This window comes from Portunus trituberculatus, chromosome 26 (genome assembly GCF_017591435.1).
Source record: "Portunus trituberculatus isolate SZX2019 chromosome 26, ASM1759143v1, whole genome shotgun sequence".
In the NCBI taxonomy this organism is placed as follows: domain Eukaryota; kingdom Metazoa; phylum Arthropoda; class Malacostraca; order Decapoda; family Portunidae; genus Portunus; species Portunus trituberculatus.
Window position 1 is genome coordinate 4740230 of NC_059280.1, and position 23558 is coordinate 4763787.

The 23558-nt window shown below is 41.9% G+C and overlaps 1 protein-coding gene across 1 annotated transcript; it reads right to left on the reverse strand.

The window, feature by feature from the left end:
- Positions 1-1906: 1906 nt before the first annotated feature.
- Positions 1907-20155, reverse strand: LOC123509091 (nitrilase and fragile histidine triad fusion protein NitFhit-like). Its single transcript, XM_045263225.1, has 15 exons — positions 20013-20155; positions 18795-18949; positions 18129-18243; positions 17165-17320; positions 14664-14737; positions 14503-14632; positions 13804-13939; positions 12738-12814; positions 12100-12275; positions 10219-10355; positions 8589-8764; positions 8197-8378; positions 6560-6690; positions 5762-5928; positions 1907-3599 (listed from the first exon to the last, which is right to left on the reverse strand). The coding sequence occupies exons 2-15, from the start codon at positions 18920-18922 to the stop codon at positions 3432-3434; spliced, it is 1953 nt and encodes a 650-aa protein (XP_045119160.1). The 5' UTR covers positions 18923-18949; positions 20013-20155; the 3' UTR covers positions 1907-3431.
- Between the last annotated feature and the right edge of the window lie 3403 nt (positions 20156-23558).

Sequence of the window (23558 nt, forward strand, 5' to 3'; positions counted from 1 at the left end):
TCATTCTGGTGACTATTTGGTGATTTTATACAGCTTCAGAAACTCATGTGGGGGATTGAAATAGTGAAGACTGTGGCTATTAATCTTCTGCCCTCCATAGACTCTTCCTAATGTCAATAAAATGGTCTAATTTCCATATTCATTCTGGTGACTATTTGGTGATTTTATACAGCTTCAGAAACTCATGTGGGGGATTGAAATAGTGAAGACTGAGGCCATTAATCTTCTGCCCTCCATAGACCTTTACTAATGTCAATAAAATGGTCTAATCACACAAAACTTGCATTTCCATTCTGGTGACTATTTGGTGATTTTATACAGCTTCAGAAACTCATGTGGGGGATTGAAATAGTGAAGACTGTGGCTATTAATCTTCTGCCCTCCATAGACTCTTCCTGATGTCAATAAAATGGTCTAATTTCCCTATTCATTCTGCTGACTATTTGGTGATTTTATACACCTTCAGAAACTCATGTGGGGGATTGAAATAGTGAAGACTGTGGCCATTAATCTTCTGCCCTCCATAGACCCTTCTGTCAATGAAAGTCTAATCACACCCAAAACATAAGGCAAAAATGCATCCCAGTACTGAAAGAGTCAATATACTGAACTGAGATATGCAGAAAACGATATGCAAATTGTGACTTCAAAATATAAAGAGGAAAAGGAGAATGGCATGAAAAAGAAAAAAAAAAAAAAAAAAAAGAGTAAATACTGTAATAGAAATATAAATGTGTAATTAAACCAATGGATATAGAAAAAAAAAAATAGAGGAAAATGAACTAAAAAGAGTTAATAGGAAAGAAAAAGGAAAAGAATAATAAGATGTGTTAATTCATACAGGTTAATTAATTAAGTGATGTGTTCATTGTAACCTAAAAAATCAACATAAAAAATAAATAAATAAATAAAGATGACAGATGGAAAGATAAAAGATAGAATTGGATGAAGAAATATAGTGAAGGAAATAAGACAATAAATTATAACACACACACATAAAAATAATAGATAAATAAATAGACAAATAAATAAATAAATAAATAAGCAAAAAGAACAATCAGGAAGTTAAAAAGGTGGATTTAAATGAAGAAATAGAGTGAAATAAATCATAATACATTAGCTGTCACACTAATACAACAACAAATAATAATAATAATAATAATAATAATGAATAAATAAATAAACAGGGAAATTGTAAAGATAAAAAACTAGAATTAAATGATGAAATACACTGAACCACATAACATGAATTACACTGAAAAATTTGTAATAAAACCAAAAAAGGGAGAAGAAAAGGGAAGAAGGAAATTAAAGAAGAATAGAAGGAAGATAAAAAAAAAAATCCTAATAACAATGCAGCATTAGAAATTGTAATAATAAATAGAGAAGAGAAAACAATGAAGAAAAAGAAGGAAAAATGAAAAAAAAAGAAATATAAATAAATAAATAAAATGTGTAATAGATATGTAGAACTGGAAATAAATTGGAAAATTGAAAAAAGAAATATAAATAAATAAAGATAATAATATGTGGGTGAAATATGCAGTAAATATGTAACTGTAGATATAATGTGTGATAATAGATAGAGAAAAGAAAAGGAAAGGAAGGAAATTAGAAAATGCTAAGAAATAATGACAAACTATTAGAATATGAGGCTAAAATGTCCAGTAAATATAACACTAGAAATAATATCTAATGAAACCAATGGAGAAAAGAAAACAAAGAAGAAAATTAGAAAACACACACACATTAGAATATAAATGACATGATGTAATAAAAAAAAAAAAAACGTAAAAAAATAAAGATATATTAATTCCCTGCTGGCTAAAATATACATGGCACTTAATCAAATGAGAATGCAGAGAAAAGTACCAAGAAATAGCAAGGAAAGTAAAACAATAATAAATTAAGTAAATAAATCAATAATAGAGGCAAAAATAGTAAGGGATCAAATGAGCTTCTAGATAATGCATGACTACTTGTTATAATGAAAGGAAAGATAGCAAGGGATCAAATGAGCTTCTAGATAATGCATGACTACTTGTTATAATGAAAGGAAAGATAGCAAGGGATCAAATGAGCTTCTAGATAATTCAACTACTTGTTATAATGAAAGGAAAGATAGCAAGGGATCAAATGAGCTTCTAGATAATGCATGACTTCTCTACTGGTGTTATGAAGAATTAATAAGTAAACAAACACAAATATACATAAATAATAATAATAATAATGATAATAATGATAAATGACTGAATTAATAAGTAGAGTAAAATGCTAAATTAAATCACTTAACAATAACACCAGTAACAACAAAAACATGTCAAATATACGCCACAAATATGAATAATGAACAAAAGATGAATCGGATACAAAAAAATGATTTCTCCCCAATACAAAACCCATACACAATTAACAAACATACACACATACACACACCAAGACTTAAATATACATAACACAGCCTAAATCAATATGTATGTTGACAAAAACAGCACCTTTGAGGAAACACACACACACACACACACACACACACACACACACACACACAAAGTTGCTACAATAATTCTTATACCTTTATCACAGAGAAAAGATTTATGACTGGACACATTAACTGACTGACTGACTGACTGACTGACTGACTGATGGGTTAGAGTGGGAAGGAAAAACACTGATAGGTTTAGTTAAGGTTACATTAGGTTTGGTTAGGTTAGGTTAAGGTTAGGTTCAGTTAGGTTGGGTTAGATTAGGTTTGGAGGGAAAAGAAACACTGGCTGACTGATTGATTGACTGACTGATTGATTGACTGACTGAATGACTGACTGACTGACTGACTGATTTATGATATGTTACGTTAAGTTTGCACATTTTGTCATAGTAAGGTCAAATACTGGGAGATGCAGTGACTGGTTTGTGTCAATGAAGGTCAGGTTAGGTTGGGTCAGGTCAGGTTAGGTTAGGTTAGGTTTAGTTAAGGTTATGCTTCTCACAGATCAGGTCAGTAAGGTGAAGTTACTGCCAAACACCTCAAACACAAATAAAAGACATAGAGATGAGATTGGGTGAGGCTGAACACTTCTCACAGATAAGATTAAGTTAGGGGAGGTGACACTCAAACACACTTAGAACAAAACACCAACACACACACACACACACACACACACACACACACACACACAGATCAACTCCCTTTACATTAAGATACATTCAAACACACTCAAAAGTAAACATCGACACACACACACACACACACAGACACACACACACGCACACACACACACGATTAGCTTAGGAAAGATGAACTCCCTTAGGTTAGGTTAGGTAACACACACAAAAACACACACACACACACACACACACACACACATACGAAAACCTTCACCCTTCAGAAACACAACACAGCGAGCCACCACCATCACAACACGCTGGGGCCTTCACATGAGGGACACCAGACCTCTGAGCTGGCTGGCGACGGTGGCCAGCTCTGCGGTGAAGGTCCACTGCGGTGCCTGGCTGGCGTGACTCAGGACGGCAGAGTAGATGTCGTCGTTACTGGGCAGGTCGTCCTCACTGCGTGGCACGATTTGTACTTGAAGGTGCTGCTGGGGGGCCAAAGACAGAGATTAGTCCTTTTTATTGTTTTTCTATGTGAGAAGGGAAGGCTGGCCAAGGGTAACATACAGAAAAAAAATACCCACTTAGTTGCCAGTCTCCTTGTAGGTCTGAGAGTTAGCCACAATAAAGGGATGTCTTAAAACCTCCCTCTTAAATGAAGTCAAGTCATGGGAAGCAGGCAGGGAGTTCCAGAGTTTGCCAGATTTTTGTGATTATATGAGACAGATTTTGTTCTTGTTCTATGTCAGACCTCTTCATTGTGTGGTTTGTCTTCTAGCTTATCTCAAACTCTTTCCTCCTTCACATTTCCCAAGTTTCTGTTTGAAGAGTTTTAACTGAGATCTATGAATTTGTCCTTTAACTTCAGCTGAGTCTAAGCAAGGAATTAAATGCCACGTTTTTGTATTTCTGAGTGATGTTTTTCCTTAGCGCCACACACAAGTAGCTGATCTAATGCACTTCACAAATATAATTGGGCCATTTAATATTATTTGTGACATTGTTTGTATTGAACAGGTTTTGTGGCCATCAAAGTATCTATCTATCCATGGTGATCAAAAAGCAATCTCACACACAACAGGTTACACAAAGTACCATACACACACACACACACACACACACACACACACACACACACACACACGTAGTGTAGTGGTTAGCACACTCGACTCACAATCGAGAGGGCCGGGTTCGAGTCCCAGGGCGGCAAGGCAAATGGGCAAGCCTCTTAATGTGTGGCCCCTGTTCACCTAGCAGTAAATAGGTACGGGGTGTAACTGGAGGGGTTGTGGCCTCGCTTTCCCCGGTGTGTGGAGTGTGTTGTGGTCTCAGTCCTACCCGAAGATCGGTCTATGAGCTCTGAGCTCGTTCTGGAATGGGGAAAGACTGGCTGGGTGACCAGCAGACGACCGAGGTGAATTACACACACACACACACACACTGCAGAAAGACTTAAACAAGATCTGGAAATGGAGTAAAAAGTGGGAGATGGAATTCAATGTAGACAACAGCCATGTCATGGAAATGGGAAAGAGTGAAAGATGACCCGTGGGAATCTATAAGATGGGAGATGGAGTAGAACTGGAGAAAGTAAAAAAGGAAAAGGACTTAGGAGTGACGATGGAAGAAAACAATCAATCAGTAAGCCATATTGATAGAATTTTCAGAGACATATAATTTGCTAAGGAATATTGGAGCAGCATTTCACTACATGGACAAAGAAATGATGAAGAAATTCATAAGTACTAAAATAAGACCCAGACTGGAATATGCAGGAGTTGTGTGAACCCCCATAAAAAAAGAGCACAAAGAAATTGGAGAGACTACAAAAAATGGCTACAAGAATGGTTCCAGAATTTAAAGGGATGACATATGAGGAGAGACTAAAGGCTATGGATCTACCAACCCTGGAACAGAGAAGAGAGAGAGGGGATCTGATACAAGTTTATAAATTGATTAACGGAATGGATCAAGTGGATAATGAGAAACTAATCCTGAGAGAAGAATATGACATTAGAAGCACAAGATCGCATAGTAAGAAACTGAGGAAGGGAAGATGTCTGAGAGATGTTAAAAAATATAGTTTCCCACAAAGATGTGTTGAGACTTGGAACAGTTTGAGTGAGGAAGTGGTGTCAGCAATGAGTGTGCATAGTTTTAAAGAAAAATTGGATAAGTGTAGATATGGAGACAGGGCCACACCAGCATAAAGCCCAGGCCCTGTAAAACTACAACTAGGTAAATACAACTAGGTAAATACACACACACACACACACACAGAAATAAGGACCTTCCCTATGAAGAAAAGCTGAAGGAAATGGAACTACCAACTTTGAAAGGATAGACGGGAAAGGAGACCAAATAACGATGTATAAGTTAGTAAACTGTATAGAAAAGATAGACAGACACAGACAAGACCTGGTAACACTGATGGAAGATGGAGACAGACAAACAAGAGGACACTCCAAGATCGTGAAAAGTCAGTGTTTGCAGAACATTAAGAAGTTCAGTTTTCCACACAGGACGGTGGACATCTGGAACGGCCTGAGTGAAGAGATTGTAGCAGCAGAAAGTGTGCACAAATTTAAGGAAAAGCTGGATAAATGTAGATATGGAGGCAGAACACACACACACACACACACACACAAACCTGGTGAGGACAAGCAGACTCCAGCATAACCAGGGTGGAGGCAGCAGCACCTTGATGAGTCTCCACACACTTCTGCACCATCTGAGCCGCCAGGAACAAGTCCACCACCTGTGCAGCCCCGGCCCTCCGCAGCCCCTCACACGGCGCCAGTGATGACACATACACATCTGTCATTGTTGGTTAAGGGGCTGCCTTCTCACCTTATTGGGGCTGTTCTAGGAGGCCTGTTTAGCACTGTTAGTTTACCTCTATAGTCTCAAGATGGTTTTGTTAAGTTGTGCTGGAAGTTACAGGGTTTTTTCAAGGTTCCAATGATGCTTTGAGAGGTTTTAATATCTGGTTCTAGGGGGAGTTTTCAAGTGTGTTTGGAAGGTTCTAGTGATGGTTCAAGATGTGCTATATAGCTTTAAGAGGTTCTAAAGGAAGTTGTTCGGGTTTTCAAGGGTGTTTTTGAAGTTCAAATGACAGTTTTAAGAGTGTCACATGTCTTTAACAAGCTCTAGTGGAAGTTCTTGGGTTTTTCAAGAGTGTTTTCAAGGTTCTAGTGATGGTTTAAGACATGTTATATATCTTTAACTGGTTCTAGTGAGAGTTAGTGGTGTTTTCAAGGTTCTAGTAATGGTTTAGGAAGCACAACATATTCCTAACAGGTGTCAATGGAAGTTGTTTGGTGTAAAAACACTCTTGGAAACCTGGCTGATCACCTCTGTGGCCTTGGAAAATAGTCATGGTGAGAGAATAAAAAATTTCTGAATACTGGCCACTCACACACACACACACACACACATGGAAGGATACGGCCAGGCAGAATGGGGTTAGGGGCAACAAAGGCACAGGAATGCTTTGTCTTGAGTACCACAGCAGCGTCAGGCACAGCGATGGGGCCCAGAGGCAGCAGGCGGGGCAGCTCCCAGTCCAGCACTACAGCTCTGGGGTGGGGGAGGCAGAGAGAGAGAGAGAGAGAGAGAGAGAGAGAGAGAGAGAGAGAGAGAGAGAGAGAGAGAGAGAGAGAGAGAGAGAGAGAGAGAGAGAGAGAGAGAGAGAGAGAGAGAGAGAGAGAGAGAGAGAGAGAGAGAAAGGTTAATTAATATCGCAATTTTATTTATGTATTTTAAGGAATTTATAGTTATGGTGCTGTTATTAGAGAGAGAGAGAGAGAGAGAGAGAGAGAGAGAGAGAGAGAGAGAGAGAGAGAGAGAGAGAGAGAGAGAGAGAGCACTTAGTTTCTACCTCACTTCACACTAACCTTCCTCAACGTCCCTCAAAAATAATCCACACAAACTTCATTATTAACTAACGACAAAAAGAGCGAAAGAACTCGGAAAATATCAAACGTTACGGAATTGTCTTGTCTTGTCTCTCTCACCAGGATGATTTAAAGGACGATTATCTGAGTATTGCTAGGAGATGTAAAGGGTGGTTCTCTTAGTATACCTCGGAGATGCAAAGGTTAATTTTCCCTGTATCCCTAGATCCAAATGGTGGTTTATTTCTTACTGTGCCCTGAAATGCCTAAACACAACACAAGAAACAACCAGGAAATTCACGTCTTGCATAGTATTTTGAGGTTTCAGCGTCATTCAAGTTAATGAGGCTTCTTTTATATTCCCTTGAACTAAAATACAGATTCAGATAAATCCGTATGAAAAGTGTACGCGTGCTATTCCACAAAACATTCTTCCTCAGACCACACCTTCAACAATATCTACATCAGCTTAGGCGGCAATGTTTATAAGTATCGATCTACCTGTTTACCTATCTAACATATTCATTTCTCGCTGCCTTGAAGTTTTCCTTATTTGCTGGATTTCTATTTCTCCTCCACCTTTTCCATGCTCCATCTCTTTTCTCCTTTGCCTTGGCACACCTTGCATTAAACCAATCTTTCTTTCCTTCTTCTTCAGGTCTATATTTCGGGACATATTCCCTGACTCCTGTTTTGTATATTTCCAAAAATAAGTTATACTTCTCTTGCACTGTCTCTGAGTTTTCCATCTCCTCCCAGTTTATGTTTTTAAAATAGTTCTTGAGATTCTCAATATCAGCCTTTCTGTAATTTAATCGGTCTCCTTTGTATGAATCATCTCTATCTTCCTTTCCCTCTTCTATATCCATTTCTAATATTACATGGTCACTCTTTCCCAATGGGCACTTATATCTTATATCATCATTCATTTGTATACCCCTTGTAAAAAACTAGGTCCAATCTCTCCGGCTCGTCGTTTCCTCTGAATCTTGTACATTCCTTTACTCTCTGGTCCATCATATTGTCTATCATTAGGTTCAAGAATCTTTCTCCCCAGGCTTCTTCCCCCATACCACTTTCATAATTTTCCCAGTCCACTTCTTTACAGTGTGTGTGTGTGTGTGTGTGTGTGTGTGTGTGTGTGTGTGTGTGTGTGTGTGTGTGTGTGTGTGTGTGTGTGTGTGTTTACCTTGGTACTTGAGGTGTGGGTGAAGACAGGGCAGGCAGTACACGAGCAGCAACTTGTCTAAGAGTGTTGGCTTCCTCCTCCATCTCGCTCTCTTCTCGCCATGGCCTCTCTGGGTTGCCCTCGTGGCCCTGCAGAGCCTTGCGCAGGGCGGCCGAGTGGGGGACAATGTGCAGGTGGACGTGCTGGGGGTGGAGAGTGGTGTAGTAGTAGTGGTGCGGGTATATGTGGTAGTTGTTGTGGTGTAATGTGGATAGTTGTAGCTTTCTTTAGGGGTGGTGGTGGTGGTGGTGGTAGTAGTAGTAGTAGTAGTAGTAGTAGTAGTAGTAGTAGTAGTAGTAGTAGTAGTAGTAGTAGCAGTAACACAACCACCAGCACCTCCTTCCTGTACTCACGTCAATGGTCTGGCCGGCAGCAGGTCCGTCCTGAATGGCCACCTGGCAGCTGTCGGGCCGGTAGTGGTCCATGACGACATCCAGAGTGCGCTGGGTGAGCTGGGCCAAGTCGCACACCTCAGCGGCACTCAGGTGGGCCAGACGCAGGGCAGGCCGCTCGGGGGTTAAAAGAACATCTGGCTTGGTTGTTAAGGAGTGTTTGGTCTGGCTTGGCTTGGCTTGACGTGAGTTTTGTGTGTTTATGGGATGATTTTTAACCCTTTCAGTACCATGATGTGTTTCCATAGTCATTCTGGTTAGTATTTAGTGGTTTTATACAGCTTCAGAAACTCATGTAAGGGATTAAAATGTGAAGACTGTGGCCATTAATCTTCTCCCCTCCATAGACCCTTCCTAATGTCAATAAAATGGTCTAATCACACACAAAACTCGCATTTTCATATTCATTTTGGTGACTATTTGGCTATTTTATACAGCTTCAGAAACTTATGGTGGAGGATTAAAATAGTGAAGATTATGGCCATTAATCTTCTGACTTCATAAACTCTTCCTAATGTCAATAAAATGGTTTAAACGTACACAAAACTCATGGTAAAAATGCATCCCAGTACTGAAGGGGTTAAGGGTTCAGATACTTTAAAGTTTTTATGTTTCAGAGTGTTTTTATAACTTTCAAACACTTTCAACACACACACACACACACACACACACACACACACACACACACACACACACACACACACACACACACACACACATAAAACAAAAAGAGGATTGTGAAATACTGCAGGAAGACTTAAACAAGATCTGGAAATGGAGTAAAAAATGGGAGATGGAATTCAATGTGAACAAAAGCCATGTCATGGAAATGGGAAAGAGTGAAAGACGACCCGTGGGAATCTATAAGATGGGAGATGGAGTAGAACTGGAGAAAGTAAAAAAGGAAAAGGACTTAGGAGTGACGATGGAAGAAAACAATCAACCAGTAAGCCATATTGATAGAATTTTCAGAGACATATAATTTGCTAAGGAATATTGGAGTAGCATTTCACTACATGGACAAAGAAATGATGAAGAAATTGATAAGTACTATAATAAGACCCAGATTGGAATATGCAGGAGTAGTGTGGACCCCTCATAAAAGAAACACATAAGGAAGTTGGAGAGACTACAAAAAATGGCTACAAGAATGGTTCCAGAATTTGAAGGGATGACATATGAGGAGAGACTAAAGGCTATGGATCTACCAACCCTGGAACAGAGAAGAGAGAGGGGATCTGATACAAGTTTATAAATTGATTAACGGAATGGATCAAGTGGATAATGAGAAACTAATCCTGAGAGAAGAATATGACACTAGAAGCACAAGATTGCATAGTAAGAAACTGAGGAAGGGAAGATGTCTGAGAGATGTTAAAAAATATAGTTTCCCACAAAGATGTGTTGAAACTTGGAACAGTTTGAGTGAGGAAGTGGTGTCAGCAATGAGTGTGCATAGTTTTAAAGAAAAATTGGATAAGTGTAGATATGGAGACGGGGCCACACCAGCATAAAGTCCAGGCCCTGTAAAACTACAACTAGGTAAATACACACACACACACACACACACACACACACACACAAAGGATACGTCCCGGCACCAGCGGCTTCTTGTTGACGAAGGCGTGTGAAAGGTGTGTCTTGAGGAACACACACCCTCCCGGCACACGCACTCCCCCGAACTGGTAGCTCACGTAGTGGCTTGGTGGCGGCACTAATTCACACACTCTGCAAACATAGGGAGGCTGAGTGTGTGTGTAATTCACTGTTTGATCTGCTGCAGTCTCTGACGAGACAGCCAGACGTTACCCTAAGGAACGAGCTCAGAGCTCATTATTTCCGATCTTGGGATAGGTCTGAGACCAGGCACACACCACACACCGGGATAACAAGGTCACAACTCCTCGATTTACATCCCGTACCTACTCACTGCTAGGTGAACAGGGGCTACACGTGAGGAGACACACCCAAATATCTCCACCCGGCCGGGGAATCGAACCCCGGTCATCTGGCTTGTGAAGCCAGCGCTCTAACCACTGAGCTACCGGGCCGTGTGTGTGTGTGTGTGTGTGTGTGTGTGTGTGTGTGTGTGTGTGTGTGTGTGTGTGTGTGTGTGTGTGTGTGTGTGTGTGTGTGTGTGTGTGCGTGTATTTTACGGGAGTTGAGCCTATGCTCGTGTTGTCCCGTCTCTGTATCTCACAGTGTCCAATATTCTCTTAAAGTCATGTATAGACTTTGCACACACCACCTCTCTGTCCAGTCCATTCCATATATCTATCACTCTATGGGGGAAGCTGTTTTTCTCAAAGTCTCTTCTGTAGTTGTCCTTTCTGAGTTTTAGTCCATGTCCTCTTCTGTCCCTTCTGTCCCTCCTCAGCAGGTCAGTTCTATCAGGAAGCTCCATATTATTCATTATTCTGTAGATGGTCAACAGGTCGCCCCTTTCTCTTCTCTGCTCCAGTGTTGGTAATTCCAGTCTCTCCAGTCTCTTTTCATACGTAAGAGCCGACAAGGTTGGGGCCAGTTTGGTGGCCGCTCTTTGTACCCCTTCAATTTTCCCGATATTTTTCCTTGTGTTAGGTGACCACAGTACTGCTGCGTACTTCAGTCGTGGTCTCATCAGGGATACCAATAACTTTTTCACCATATCTTCATCAATATATGAGAATGCAATGGTAATATTTCTCAGTAAGTTGTAGGTCTCACCAACAATTTTATTGATATGTTTATTGGGGGACATTTCCTTTGTTATGAGAACTCCCAGGTCCTTTTCACTTTCCACCTTCTTAATCTTCTCTTCTCCAAGTTTATATTGTCTTGTTATCCTATTTTTGCTCTTCTCAAATTCCATTATGCTACATTTGTTAATGTTGAATTCCATCTCCCATCTTTTCCTCCATTCCCATAGTCTATCTAAGTCCTGCTGTGGCTGGTGTGGTAGAGGTCAGCACAGTGGTGGCTCAGACCCTTCCCCCTTCAGTATCATGACACATTTTCACATTCATTCTGGTTACTATTTAGCAATTTTATACAGCTTCAGAGAATTATGTGGCGATTAAAATAGTGAAAACTCTGCCTAGTAATCTCCTGCTCTCCATTCACCCTTCCTTACGCCAACAAAACCATCTAATCACACCAAACCTCACATTTTCACATCCACTTTGATTACTATTGAGCAATTTTACACAACTTCAGAAACTTATGTAGGGATTAAAATAGTCAAGACTGTGGCCATTAATCTTCTGCCTTCCATAGACCCTTCCTAATGTCACTAAAATGGTCTAATGGTACACAAAGCTTGTATTTCTGTATTTCTACATTCATTCTGGCAATTTTACAAAACTTCAGAGAATTATGTAGTGATTAAAATTGATCCCCTGTCCTCCATAGACCCTTTCTTATGCCAATAAAATCATGTAATCACACCAAAACCTCAGGATAAAAATGTGTCCCAGTACTTAACAAGACGCACCGCAGTCCAGGTGTGTGGTGTGGCAGAAGGCTGGTGTGGTAGAGGTCAGCACGTCGGTGGCTCTGTACAGGCATCTCTCTCCTTATGGTCTCCAGGTAGTCCAAGTTTATGTCAGCCACGGCAAAGTTTGTGCCCTCACTGACCTGGCTGATGACGGCGCCCCAGGGGTCCACTATCTGTTGGGGTGAGGGGGGTGAGTACCTGGGGTGTGTTGGGGTGTTGGAGAGGGATGAGTACCTGGGGTGTGGTGTATTGGGGTGAGGAGGGTGGGGTGACCAGCTGGGGTGGTATGTGGAAGAGGAATGATGAGGAAGATGAGGAAGAGAGGATGAAAAGTATGAGAGAGAGAGAGAGAGAGAGAGAGAGAGAGAGAGAGAGAGAGAGAGAGAGAGAGAGAGAGAGAGAGAGAGAGAGAGAGAGAAAACTGATGACAGAATAATGATGACAATAACAGGTTAACTGAAGTAGTCTATAACATCAACAAGAACATAAACAACAGTAGTAGTAGTAGTAGTAGTAGTAGTAGTAGTAGTAGTAGTAGTAGTAGTAGTAGTAGTAGTAGCAGCAGTAGCAGCAGCAGCAGTAAGAGCAACAAGTACCTCAACAACAACAACAACAACAACAACAACAACACTGACCATAGCATGACCGTACGATGATCTCTTCTTGTTATGTTGGCCGGTCTGTGCTGCGGCAACCACGTAGCACTGTGTCTCTGGGAGGAGGAGGAGGAGGAGGAGGAGGAGGAGGAGGAGGAGGAGGTATTAACGTTGGTATTAAATAAAAAAAAAAAAGAAATAAAAGAGAGAGAGAGAGAGAGAGAGAGAGAGAGAGAGAGAGAGAGAGAGAGAGAGAGAGAGAGAGAGAGAGAGAGAGAGAGAGAGAGAGAGAGAGAGAGAGAGAGAGAGAGAGAGAGAGAATATGAAGAACAGGAATTAGAAAAAGAGAAAGCAAGAATATTAATACACACACACACACACACAAATGGAACACACCGCGTAGTGTAGTGGTTAGCACGCTCGACTCACACTCGAGAGTGTCCGGGTTCGAGTCCCGGAGGCAGCGAGGCAAAAGGGCAAGCCTCTTAATGTGTGGCCCCCTGTTCACCTAAATAGGTACGGGATGTAACTCAAGGGGTTGTGGCCTCCCTTTCCCGGTGTGTGGAGTGTGTTATGTGGTCTCAGTCCTACCCGAAGATCGGTCCATGAGCTCTGAGCTCGCACACACACACACACACCGTAATGGGGAAGACTGGCTGGGTGACCAGCAGGCGACTGAGGTGAATTACACACACACCAAGATATGGAGACGGGGCCACACCAGCATAAAGCCCAGGCCCTGTAAAACTACAACTAGGTAAATACAAACACACACACACACCTGGGGCAGCGAGGCAAATGGGCAAGCCTCTTAATGTGTGGGGTGTGTTCACCTAGCAGTAAATAGGTACGGGTTGTAACTCGAGAGGCCGTGGCCTCGCTTCCCGTGTGTGGAGTGTGTTGTGATCTCAGTCCTACCCGAAGATCGGTCTATGAGCTCTGAGCTCGCTCCATAATGGGGAAGACTGGCTGGGTGACCAGCAGGCGACCGAGGTGAATTACAAACACACACTCACTCTCTCTCTCACACAAAACTTCACAAATTAAAATATATACAGATGAGGAATAGTAATAAAAAAAACTTATACTCTCTCTCTCTCCTTACCAATGGCCCTGACTCGCAGTAAGGGTTCCCAGTGAGCCAGGCCGGTGGTGACAGTGAAGGCCGAAGGGAAGGTGAGGATGTGGGCGCCGAGGGACCTTTGCATCAGACTCATCTCAGGAAACCTCATGTCATAGCACTGGGCTGAGTTAAGGAGGCTGGCCAGCTGACGGAGGCTGTCTAGGTGTGTTAGTAATAGCCCGCCTTGTCTGTCTGTGTCTATAACATGCTGGATAATTGTTTGGTCTGCTTCATATCAAGTGGTCACACAGGGAGACTCAGACATGACACTGTTCTCTCATACAGTCAGACAGTTAGTTAGACAGTCTCCTGCATCACTCTGCTACTTCACAGCTGAGCCACACCACAGCTGGCCACACACACCCACAGCAAAGCCTCACAGCACACACTGGCCCACCACCACCACCACCACTGCCCCTTCACAATGAGACTGTTCCCTACCCTGCACCTCCTCCAACCCTGACACCACAGCAAGGCCCCACAGCACACACTGACCCACTACCACCACAACAACCATCACCACCACTACTATTACACTATTACCACCACCACCACCACCCTTGCCCCTTCACAATGAGACTGTTCCCTACCCTGCACCTCCTCCAACCCTAACACCACAGCAAGGCCCCACAGCACTAGCCCACCCCTGCCCTTCACCAGCCCACACCCACAGAAGGATACAATCGCCAAGGCCACCTCGCCGACAGGAGTGGCGATGGGGGGGTGCACTGCCGAGCCGGGGGTCACATAAGTCTTCTCCTCTAAGTGCAGGTTCCTCTCTGGGATGTGCACACTGAACAGGTGGGTCTTGAAGAATATAAAGTGGGACGTGGAAACCTAAAGAAATTCGTGGCGCCAGCTCCCCACGGTCGTCAATTATTACGTGGGTGTTGCTGATCTTGTCCTCTCCCTCCTCCTGTTGGTGCACACAATACATGGTGTTGTGTTGGTGGTGGTGTTGAGGTAAATAAGGTATGTGTTGCTTTGAAATGCTTTGATCGCCTGCCATGACTGCTTTCCAAGGCCATATACAACACAAACACAACCACTTACACATTTTGTTAAGGATTGCATCATGCTAGGTAGAAGATGCATCACACACACACACACACACACACACACACACACACACAGTAAGTTAGTTCGTTTCACTGAGCAAAATGTGGATGTTTACAGTGAAATGAAAGTCACAACATTCCCACTGGCCCAAATAAAGAACACTGGAGCCTTGTTTTTCTGGACTAAATGGTGCAGGAACCAGTCTGGATGATGGAAAAGTCCGGATAACAAATATGGTTGTTTGTCTCCTTAGATTTGTTTTGAGGAAATGCAAAATTTGGTCTATTTTGGTTTCCTTGACCAACTCAACCAAAACAAACTTAATCTAAGTGAACCTAACACTATAATCAACCCATCAGTAATAGCCCAGTGCACAAAAAAAAAAAAAATAAATAAATAAAAAAAAAATAAATAAATCCACAAAAAAAAAAAAAAAAAAAATGCCTCATTAAGGGAAGGTGTAGGGATCAGTGTTGGCACCAGTAATGTTCGAGGGTGATAGATGTAATACAGGAAAGAGATGGTTGGGCTGATGGAATATATCTACACACACACACACACACACAGTAAGGAGTGGTTTCACCAGTGTCAGTTATGTGAGCCTATTTGCAGACGATGCAAAATTGTTAAGAAAAGTGAGATGTGACAAAGATTGCGAACTACTCCAGGAAGACTTGGACAGAATATGGAAATGGAGCATGAGCAAATGTGATGTTTACAGTGAAATGAAAGTCACAACATTCCCACTGGCCCAAATAAAGAACACTGGAGCCTTGTTTTCTGGACTAAATGGTGCAGGAACCAGTCTGGATGATGGAAAAGTCCGGATAACAAATATGGTTGTTTGTCTCCTTAGATTTGTTTTGAGGAAATGCAAAATTTGGTCTATTTTGGTTTCCTTGACCAACTCAACCAAAACAAACTTAATCTAAGTGAACCTAACACTATAATCAACCCATCAGTAATAGCCCAGTGTGCAAAAAAAAAAAAATAAATAAATAAAAAAAAATAAATAAATAAAAAAAAAAAAAAAAAAAAAAAAAAAAAATAGACGTGAAGTTCAGTAAGTCTACTATAGTCTGACCAGCCTTAATTTACGGCCATGGGGGCGAGCGTCTCTGTACAGTGTTGCCACGTTTTCACTACTGTTCTGTTAATCTCTCTCTCTCTCTCTCTCTCTCTTACTAAAGAATCAAAGGTAAGCAGAGAGAGTCATTTATAATTGTATATATATATATATATATATATATATATATATATATATATATATATATATATATATATATATATATAAGTGAGTGGCACGAGGTCAGTCACGTCGCCACCACAATGTGTCAAGGCCACCAGAGCTGGGTGTGGAAGAGTTGCCGCTCACAAGTGAAAAATGCTTCTTTTTTTTTCACTTAGGTATTGGCATATACCTACTATTTTGTAAAAATAGAAACTACACATTAGCTTGGCTTACGAATTATGAATGCGATTATGCCTCACCCTTGGAATTACTGTAAAAGCCAGTAAATGTGAGCATTTTATCTTATAATTATAGCAACATCTGGTACTACAAGGTGAGGCTATTCGGCCTGGGAACCCAGGCCAGGCTGGGTTCATCAGTATTGCCGCCACTCACAAGACTTCTACTATTTTTTTTTACTTTGGATAATAGATTATTTCTTTTTTCCATACTCATTATCTTATATCTGTAACGCTGATATCATTACACACCCTAAACATACGCTAAGTACCATTATAAGTTACTACAGTTGATATCAGCAACACTGTTGAATATGTATGCCATGTTTGTATGGTACTATATAGTTTTTTATGCATATGATGGTTACTGTTGATTCAGCCTTCTATATACACAAGTCAAAATTTTATACATCTGAATTGATGGTGTTTGCGATGCCTTGTACACCAATAACTTCCATTTCATTTCATATTACATTTTTTGGAAACGTGGCAGAACTGTAGAGTTCCCCTCGCCCCACCATAGCCGTAAATTAAGCCCGGTCAGACTATATCACAACATGCAGCCGTGTCATGCAATGCTGGGTGTGTCCGCATCGCCACCTTCACCCTGCACACTACCACTAAAAAGTCTGAGTTGATTGCAGAATCCCTACAGCCACCCATCGCTCCCAATGAAATTCTCTATATCAGTTTCTGTGATGAGGGTTGAGTGTGCACCTTTACAAGCACAAATCAAAACACCAGCAACCTGAGTGTTCTTTCAGATTAGACGATGCAAATAACAAGCCTGAGATAACCAATGACCAGCACACACCTTGACATGGAGGCCACCGAGGGACAGCCAGACCTTGAGAGAGGCAGCCATCTTGCGGTATTTGGCCACCAGGGGGCCATACAGCGACTCTGCCAGCTGCACCGACTCCTCCTTTGACTCAGCTATGAAGTCACATGCCTCAGGGAGGAACACCATCTGCAGGGGGGGGGGTGGTAATGTTGAGAAAGGTTAAAAGATACAGTATATGAGAGGTGGAAGAGAGAAGGAGGAGGAGAATAGTAAAAGAAAAGGAAAAAAAGGATAAAGATGAAAGAATGAGAAGAAAATTATGAGAAAGGGGAAGAAGAAGAGGAAGAGATGTAATATTTCTTAGTCTACAAGTTAAATAATGAAAAACACTTCAAAAACACCAATAACTTCCACTGTAGCCTGTTAAATTGTCAAACTATCACTGGAACTATCAAAACACCATTACTTCCACTGCAGCCTGTTAAACTGTCAAACTACCACTGGAACCATCAAAACACCCTTCAAAAACCCCAATAACTTCCACTGCAGCCTGTTAAACTGTCAAACTATCACTGAAACCATCAAAACACCAATAACTTCCACTGCAGCCTGTTAAACTGTCAAACTACCACTGGAACCATCAAAACACCCTTCAAAACACCAATAACTTCCACTGCAGCCTGTTAAACTGTCAAACTATCACTAGAACCACCAAAACACCCTTCAAAACACCAATAACTTCCACTGCAGCTTGTTAAACTGTCAAACTATCACTGGAACCATCAAAACACCCTTCAAAACACCAATAACTTCCACTGCAGCCTGTTAAACTGTCAAACTATCACTGGAACCATCAAAACACTCTTGAAAACACCAATATCTTCCACTAAAACACCCTTTTAAAACCACCAAACTATCACTGGAACCATCAATGTGCCCTTCAGAACACTTCACTACACCAAGAGTCACCTGGATGCCTCACAACACTGCCTACCTGCGCTCCACACTGTGTTGCTCGCTCCACTAAGTCAGCACAGATGTTGAAGTTGCGCTCCTTGTCTGTGGTGGCAGTCATCTGTGTCACCGCCACTCGACGTGCGCTCTGTACACTGAAGGCCAAGGAGGTCAGGTCAGGTCAGGGCAGGTTAAGGTGTGTGTTGGGGGGAGGGTATTATCTATTTTTTTTGTGTGTGTGTGTATTTACCTATTTCTATTCACCTAGTTATGTTTTACAGGAGAAGAGGTGTGCTCACGCTGTCCTGTCTCCATATCCATAATCTTCCAGTTTAGCCCTTAAGTCATGAATATTTCTTGCTTGAACTACTGTTCCATCCAACTTGTTCCAAATTTCTATGCTTCTGTTTGAAAAGCTATATTTCTTACGTCTCTTCTACGCGCAGTCTTTTTCAGTTTCATTTCTCAATCCTTCATCTCTTTCTGTGGCACACTCTGGAACTCCCTGCCTGCTTCTGTATTTCCTCCTTCCTGTGACTTAAACTCTTTCAGGAGGGAGGCTGCAACACACTGAGCCTCTATATCTATCCATGGCATTTTCTTTTCTATCCCAAGTTTTTTCCTTAATCAGTAGAAAATAAATAAAAATAAAAATAAATACAAGAAGGAACATTACAAGTCAAAATGTAAGAAAATAAGCACACACCTTGCCTGAGCCATGGTGCGTCTGGTGAGTGCAGCAGCGGCGGCGGTGGCAGTGGTGGTGGTGGTGCTGCTGGGCAGGAAGACACGGCCGGGAGCCACCAGGAGCCGGCCAAGCAGCAGCAGGGTCATGAGCACCTCACCTCACCTCACCACAGCCTGGGAGAGCCAGACACACACAAACACACACTGTCAAGACACACTCGCAACATGAAAACACTCACAATAAATAACAATAGCATAACATAAGAGATTCCTGCAAATAAAGCAAGAAATTCACACAAATAAAGACTCTAATAACATGCTAAACTGTCTTAATTGTTATTGGTATTGGATATATTTATGCATGATATAGATATTCTTATTAGCACCCTTGTATGGAAAGGCTCGTCACTATTGTTGCAGAGATAGACATTTTGAGTCAATAAATCCTATATACAAAAAGATTGGTATTACTGCAGTTTGAACCAATACACCACACCTAACTATACACATTCTAATGGTCTAGATCACACTTCTACCACCATTTCTAACCCCATTTTACCCTATCGGATATGAATAATAACCTCAAGACAGAATTTAGGTTAGGTTAGGTTTCCCGATCCTAAAACCCCGCTTTCCCAGGAGGTGCCCAAGCTTGTTGGAAACAGGGAAAATGAAATATAAGACAGGGTATATTGGTTGAAACTGCAAATTTACTGAAAGGTTTGATGCATTTAGCTATCACATCACTTCACATAAAGCATCATTCATGGCACCTTTAGAGTTTAAAAAAAGTCATAACTCGAAAAATGTTAATTTGCAGCGGAAATGTCATATACCATCAATCATTACACTACATTTCTGGTTCGCAAGTATAACAATAGCAATAAAGATGAGAGACAGACAGACAGACAGACAAAGACAGAGAGACAGTTAATGAAGACTAAGGTTAACATGGAGACAACTGATCCTGACTTGCTTCAAAACACCCTCACAACACCATCACTCCAATACACCTTCCTCTCCCTCTTGTGGTCACGTATTGCGCTTCTTGTGGCTGTTACGTGAGCTCTGACTGGAACTTTTAAATATTGTGTTTTGACCAGGTGAGGGCAAGGAAGTACTTGACAAGACCTGCTACTCGACCCAACACTTGCCAACGCTTCCCTCAGGTCTCCTCCCTCTCCCTCCGCCCCCGCCATTCCTCACACGGTCACATCTCAGCGAGCACTCCCCATACCTTCTACCTTGCTTCTCTCCTTCACCACGCGGGGAATCAACGCACTCCACCAGGGAAATATTAAAGCCAGCAGCCGGCCATTGCATCCCTCGGACCCTCGCCACTCAGTCAGTCAGTCAGTCCGTCTCCCCCGCCCCCTCCAGTGACAGTCCACTCCGTCTTGATCTTGGTGTAGCGTGTCTCATTTTGGTGTTGCTGGCGCTGCTACAGGTGGCTACAGCTTTGGATCGCTAACTCCTTGCTAACTCCTCTACAAGGCAAACATTCAAAAGACAAGCACAATCAATAAAACGATCAGTATTCTGTACATTAATTGCGTGTCCCTACATCCGCAAGGCCACATTTTCTCCAGACACTTCTGTATTTGCCTGCTTGTATTTACCTATATAGTAAAACTAAAGGTATTATTCCAGTGTTTCAACACATTCCACTAGGTGTTTTTTACCCACCTCATTAGATAGAGCTCCTCATTACGAGTATTTTGAATCCCATATTTATAAGGCGCAACCTATTTATAATGGTGATACCGAATTGAAAAGATTTAATCGGTTTTTTTTTTGGAGGTTAGGTTAGGTTAGGTTGGGTTAGGTTTGGGGGGTGATAAAAAAAAAAACTGGGTGATTTGCACCAAAAACAAGTGGTAAATTAATTAAAAGCAAGCCGAAATCTACCAGAAATAATTAGTTTCGTCCAGAAAAGAGAATGTGGTGAAACTCTGGAAATTTACCAAACTAAATTGTACTGACCCGTAAGGTGTTGTTTGCCATCCTGCCAGATTTCCAACCAAAACATTCAGCCTATACTACTCATGGTTCTTTAATCACAGTATTATCAACAAACGGCGTTCTGATAATATTCTGACTATTTCATTAAATAGCAGGTGATACAAATAAGTGTTATATACCAAATCAAATGAAGGTATTTCATGGACATGTATGAGGATGTAGCAAGGCAGGACGGGCGACGTGCCAGTCGACCCGAGGCTGGATTTCTCCTGGGGGAAGAGGGAGGAGTCAGGTCACCACGCAGGTGCAAATCGACTCCACTTCTCATTTGGTCACCACTATGGAAGGATACAGTGACGCATCCTCGTCTGTGTGTTGTACAGCCAAACCAAGAAGTTTGTCTACAAAATTAATAAATAAAGCTTGCAAGGACCACTTTTACCAATAAATCAAGCGAGGAAGAGGACAGCAGATGCAGCTGGTATATCTGAAGGCACAGTGAAGAGGATTTGTCCCAGTGCAAACAAGATATACACCACACAGCATCACAACCTTATCACCGTTTCTTTTCCCCACTCATTATATTACACTAGGTATCTCGAGAGGACATAATAGTAAATATTTGGTAAATTATCAGCCTCATATCTTCACTTTTATAACCAATACCTTAGCTATATTTAATTTACCTATGGCATCTTCATGTCTTGTCCATCACTTATATATTTTTTTAGCGAAGTCATGCATTAAAATGAAAAAAAAAGAACAGTTATTCCGTTTTCCTTGAAGTAATGAGAGATAAGGCAGGGTCGCACGGATTATAGGCGTAGCCCTACGGGTCAGTACAATTTAGTATTACTATAGTTGTATTGTACAGGGTTGGAGTGGGTCTCATAGTGTCCTGTCTCCATGTCTCCATTTATCCAACTTTTCTTTAAAGCTATTCATATTATGTGCTGTAATAACTTCATCACTCAATGCATTCCAATTTTTCACCGTTCTATATAGAAAACTGATTGATTGATTGATTGATACATTTATTGTTGAATTAATAAATAATTACAACAAAGGAGGAGGATGGGCCTTGCCACCCACCCCCTGGGCAAAGACAAGGTTAAAGTATCACAAAAATAACTCTGGACAGTATACACAACAAGAATACAAGTATTTCAATAAATAAATACACATATTGCACACCTTATTGCCTAAGACATCCTACAGTCTGGGAGCAAACTGAGGATATTCTCTGAGTATTTCCTGAGGGTGGCATAGTCGAGGAGATGGTCAATGAGGCTGTACAAGTCATGCTGACCTTGTGGCCTAAATTTAGCAATGAGAGGACATTCCATGATATAGTGACGCAGAGTGTGTCCCCTTGGTGTAGCACACAGCACACACCAGGAGAAGCACTGACTTCCCAAAAGTATTTGTAGCCTAATCTGAGCCTCATTGCCACCCTGTCATGTGATGCAGTGTGTCTCCCGTAGGTGTAAGCACAGCTCTGGGAGACACGTGCATAGTGAAGACTAGTGCTACTGCCCCTATGGCAACAAAGCTCCAACTGATCACTAATGCTACTTTGTACAAAGTCCTTAATGCTACTCTTAACATAACCCAGAGTGTATTCAGTGCCAGGGTCCACTGTGTCATCTTGTAAGGCACACTGAGCAAGGTGGTCTGCTTTTTCATTTAACGGGATACCCACATGAGAGGGTATCCAGGTGAAATGGACCGTGGCACCAGCACCTTCTAGGGCGTTAATGAGATCAAGACACTAATTAACTAGATCACAGTCCATGGGGGAGGTGGATTGAAGGGCGTACAATGCAGCCTGACTGTCAATAAAGAAATATACATTCTTATGGAGAGGCACCAAAATGTGGAGCGCCTCCAGTACAGCATACAGTTCTGCTCTAGTGGAAGACATGGGTGCAGGGAGCCGCCTGGAAACCTCAGTGTCAGTGTAGAGACTGGCAGAGATGTAGTCACGGATGAACAGCCCACATCCAGACCTGCTGCCATTGACTGACCCATCACAATAAACATGAATAGCCTGAACGTGTGGATACTTGGACAATTTAGTCATGAACATGTCTTGCAGCACATGAGGGAGCCAGCAGTCCCTCTTGGGCTGATGCAGTGAGTGAATATCAACACTGACACGGTGAGGGTTCCATGCGGGTTGCAGCGGTGACATAACAACGTTAATACAAGCCTTGACTAAACCTACACTTGTCAGTACTCCCAAGATCTTCCTGAGGTATGGTGTTGTAGGAGTGCGAGGATCATGATACAGGGGGTCAGTGATCCCTTCAGAGAGTCAGAGCCCGTGCATAGCATCCGACTAATTGTACAACAAGTCATTTCCTGCACCCTACACATAATACTCGGCAGGTGCAGTTCAGCTCTAAGGACTTCAATCCATGCAGTCCTGGGGCATCCCAAGACTATCCGCATGGCTTCATCATGTACAAGCTCCAGGGGACGAAGTTGGGTGGCAGTAAACTGTATTAAAACAGGGGCGGCATAATCAATAAGGGACTGTATGACAGAGATATAGAACATTCTTAGGACTGGAATGCCAGCCTCAGGTCCCTGTTGGCTAGCAGCCGAAGTGGTGCTAGCCGTGGCAGACAGAGGTCTCGAACATAGTGGACGGCTTGAAGAGATTTCCTAAAGCTCATCTGAACACCCAGGTACTTGTGTATGTGAACTCTAGGGATGGGAATGTTATTTACATTGGGCAGCCGAGAGACCTTCCCTTTAGCTTGAAATTTTGTTTTACATTCATTAATCACTAGTCCCATTTGGACACACAATGCTG